Source organism: Aplysia californica, unplaced genomic scaffold, assembly GCF_000002075.1.
Source record: "Aplysia californica isolate F4 #8 unplaced genomic scaffold, AplCal3.0 scaffold00123, whole genome shotgun sequence".
In the NCBI taxonomy this organism is placed as follows: domain Eukaryota; kingdom Metazoa; phylum Mollusca; class Gastropoda; order Aplysiida; family Aplysiidae; genus Aplysia; species Aplysia californica.
In genome coordinates this window covers 928,241-929,285 of record NW_004797393.1, presented here as the reverse complement: position 1 = coordinate 929,285, position 1,045 = coordinate 928,241, and the positions used below count along the sequence as shown (strand labels likewise).

The 1,045-nt window shown below is 37.9% G+C and overlaps 1 protein-coding gene across 1 annotated transcript in view; it reads left to right on the top strand.

Moving 5' to 3' along the window:
• Positions 1 to 602: 602 nt before the first annotated feature.
• The window catches only part of LOC101857401, a gene marked incomplete at its 5' end in the record, with an annotated part of 30,363 nt that continues 29,920 nt past the window's right edge, over positions 603 to 1,045 (top strand). Inside the window, 1 exon segment of the mRNA XM_035969172.1 lies at positions 603 to 982. Coding sequence (XP_035825065.1) covers positions 886 to 982 — 97 coding nt within the window.

Here is a 1,045-nt window from a genome sequence, read left to right as displayed (position 1 = left end):
CTACTGCTACTACTACTACTACTACTACTACTACTACTACTACTACTACTACTACTACTACTACTACTACTACTACTACTACCACTACTACTGCTACTACTACTATTGGTAATAATAGTAATAGATATAATATTATTGATAATAATTCTTCCACCATGAACGGATGGTGTCTTTAACATCCAAGGAGAAAGAGAAGTCATAAACCTTGATGTAGCTTGCCTAATAAAGAGATCAGAGTGAAGGAAGCAATGGCAAGGACCTTGTACTGATCACAAACGTCACAACTGGCCTCAGATAGTTTGCTCATCTTCGTGTTATTGTAGTTAATTGGTTAGACTTTGTGGCATCCTTCGTGACCTTTAAGCCCTATTCCTTTAAAAAAAAAAAAGTTTCCACAAATAGAGCGTTTGTGGTCATTTGGGCCAGTGTTAAGGCCATGATTTGATTATAATTTTGTTTTTTTTCCTAATTCTCTGATCGCAACTGCCCTACAAGCTATGTTTTTCTAAAAAAAACAAAAGAAGAAATAAAACATGCCTTGTGTTCTAAAAGTACCACAAGACAACTACTTCATGTGTCCCTTTTCCTTTTATTTAAAACAGGTGCAAGCTTCCACTAACAAGTCCTGGCAGTTCTACACCTAAAGAAACATATCGTCGAAAACACCTCAAATCTCTGAAGAGGATAATACTATGTGCCCGTTACCATAGCAACGACAGTTATCACATCAACAACAAACTACAACAACGGCAGTAACAGCTGGAAACATAGAGGCTACAAGAAACAACTGTATACATCCTCCTCATACATAATATACTAACGTCAGTCACACCCTAAACCGTCTCCAAAAGAAGTGATTAAAACAATTTTTGCTGCTGTCGTCGCATGTTAGTGTTTTCTCGGACAATCATGGCCAAATATACTCTGGTGGTTTTAGCAATCGGTCTGGCGTGTGTCTACCAAGGAATGGGTGCTCCAACAGGTTAGTTTCACACGTTAAGGTACATTTGTTAATCTTGAGTGACATTATTGTTGTAGACCCCCC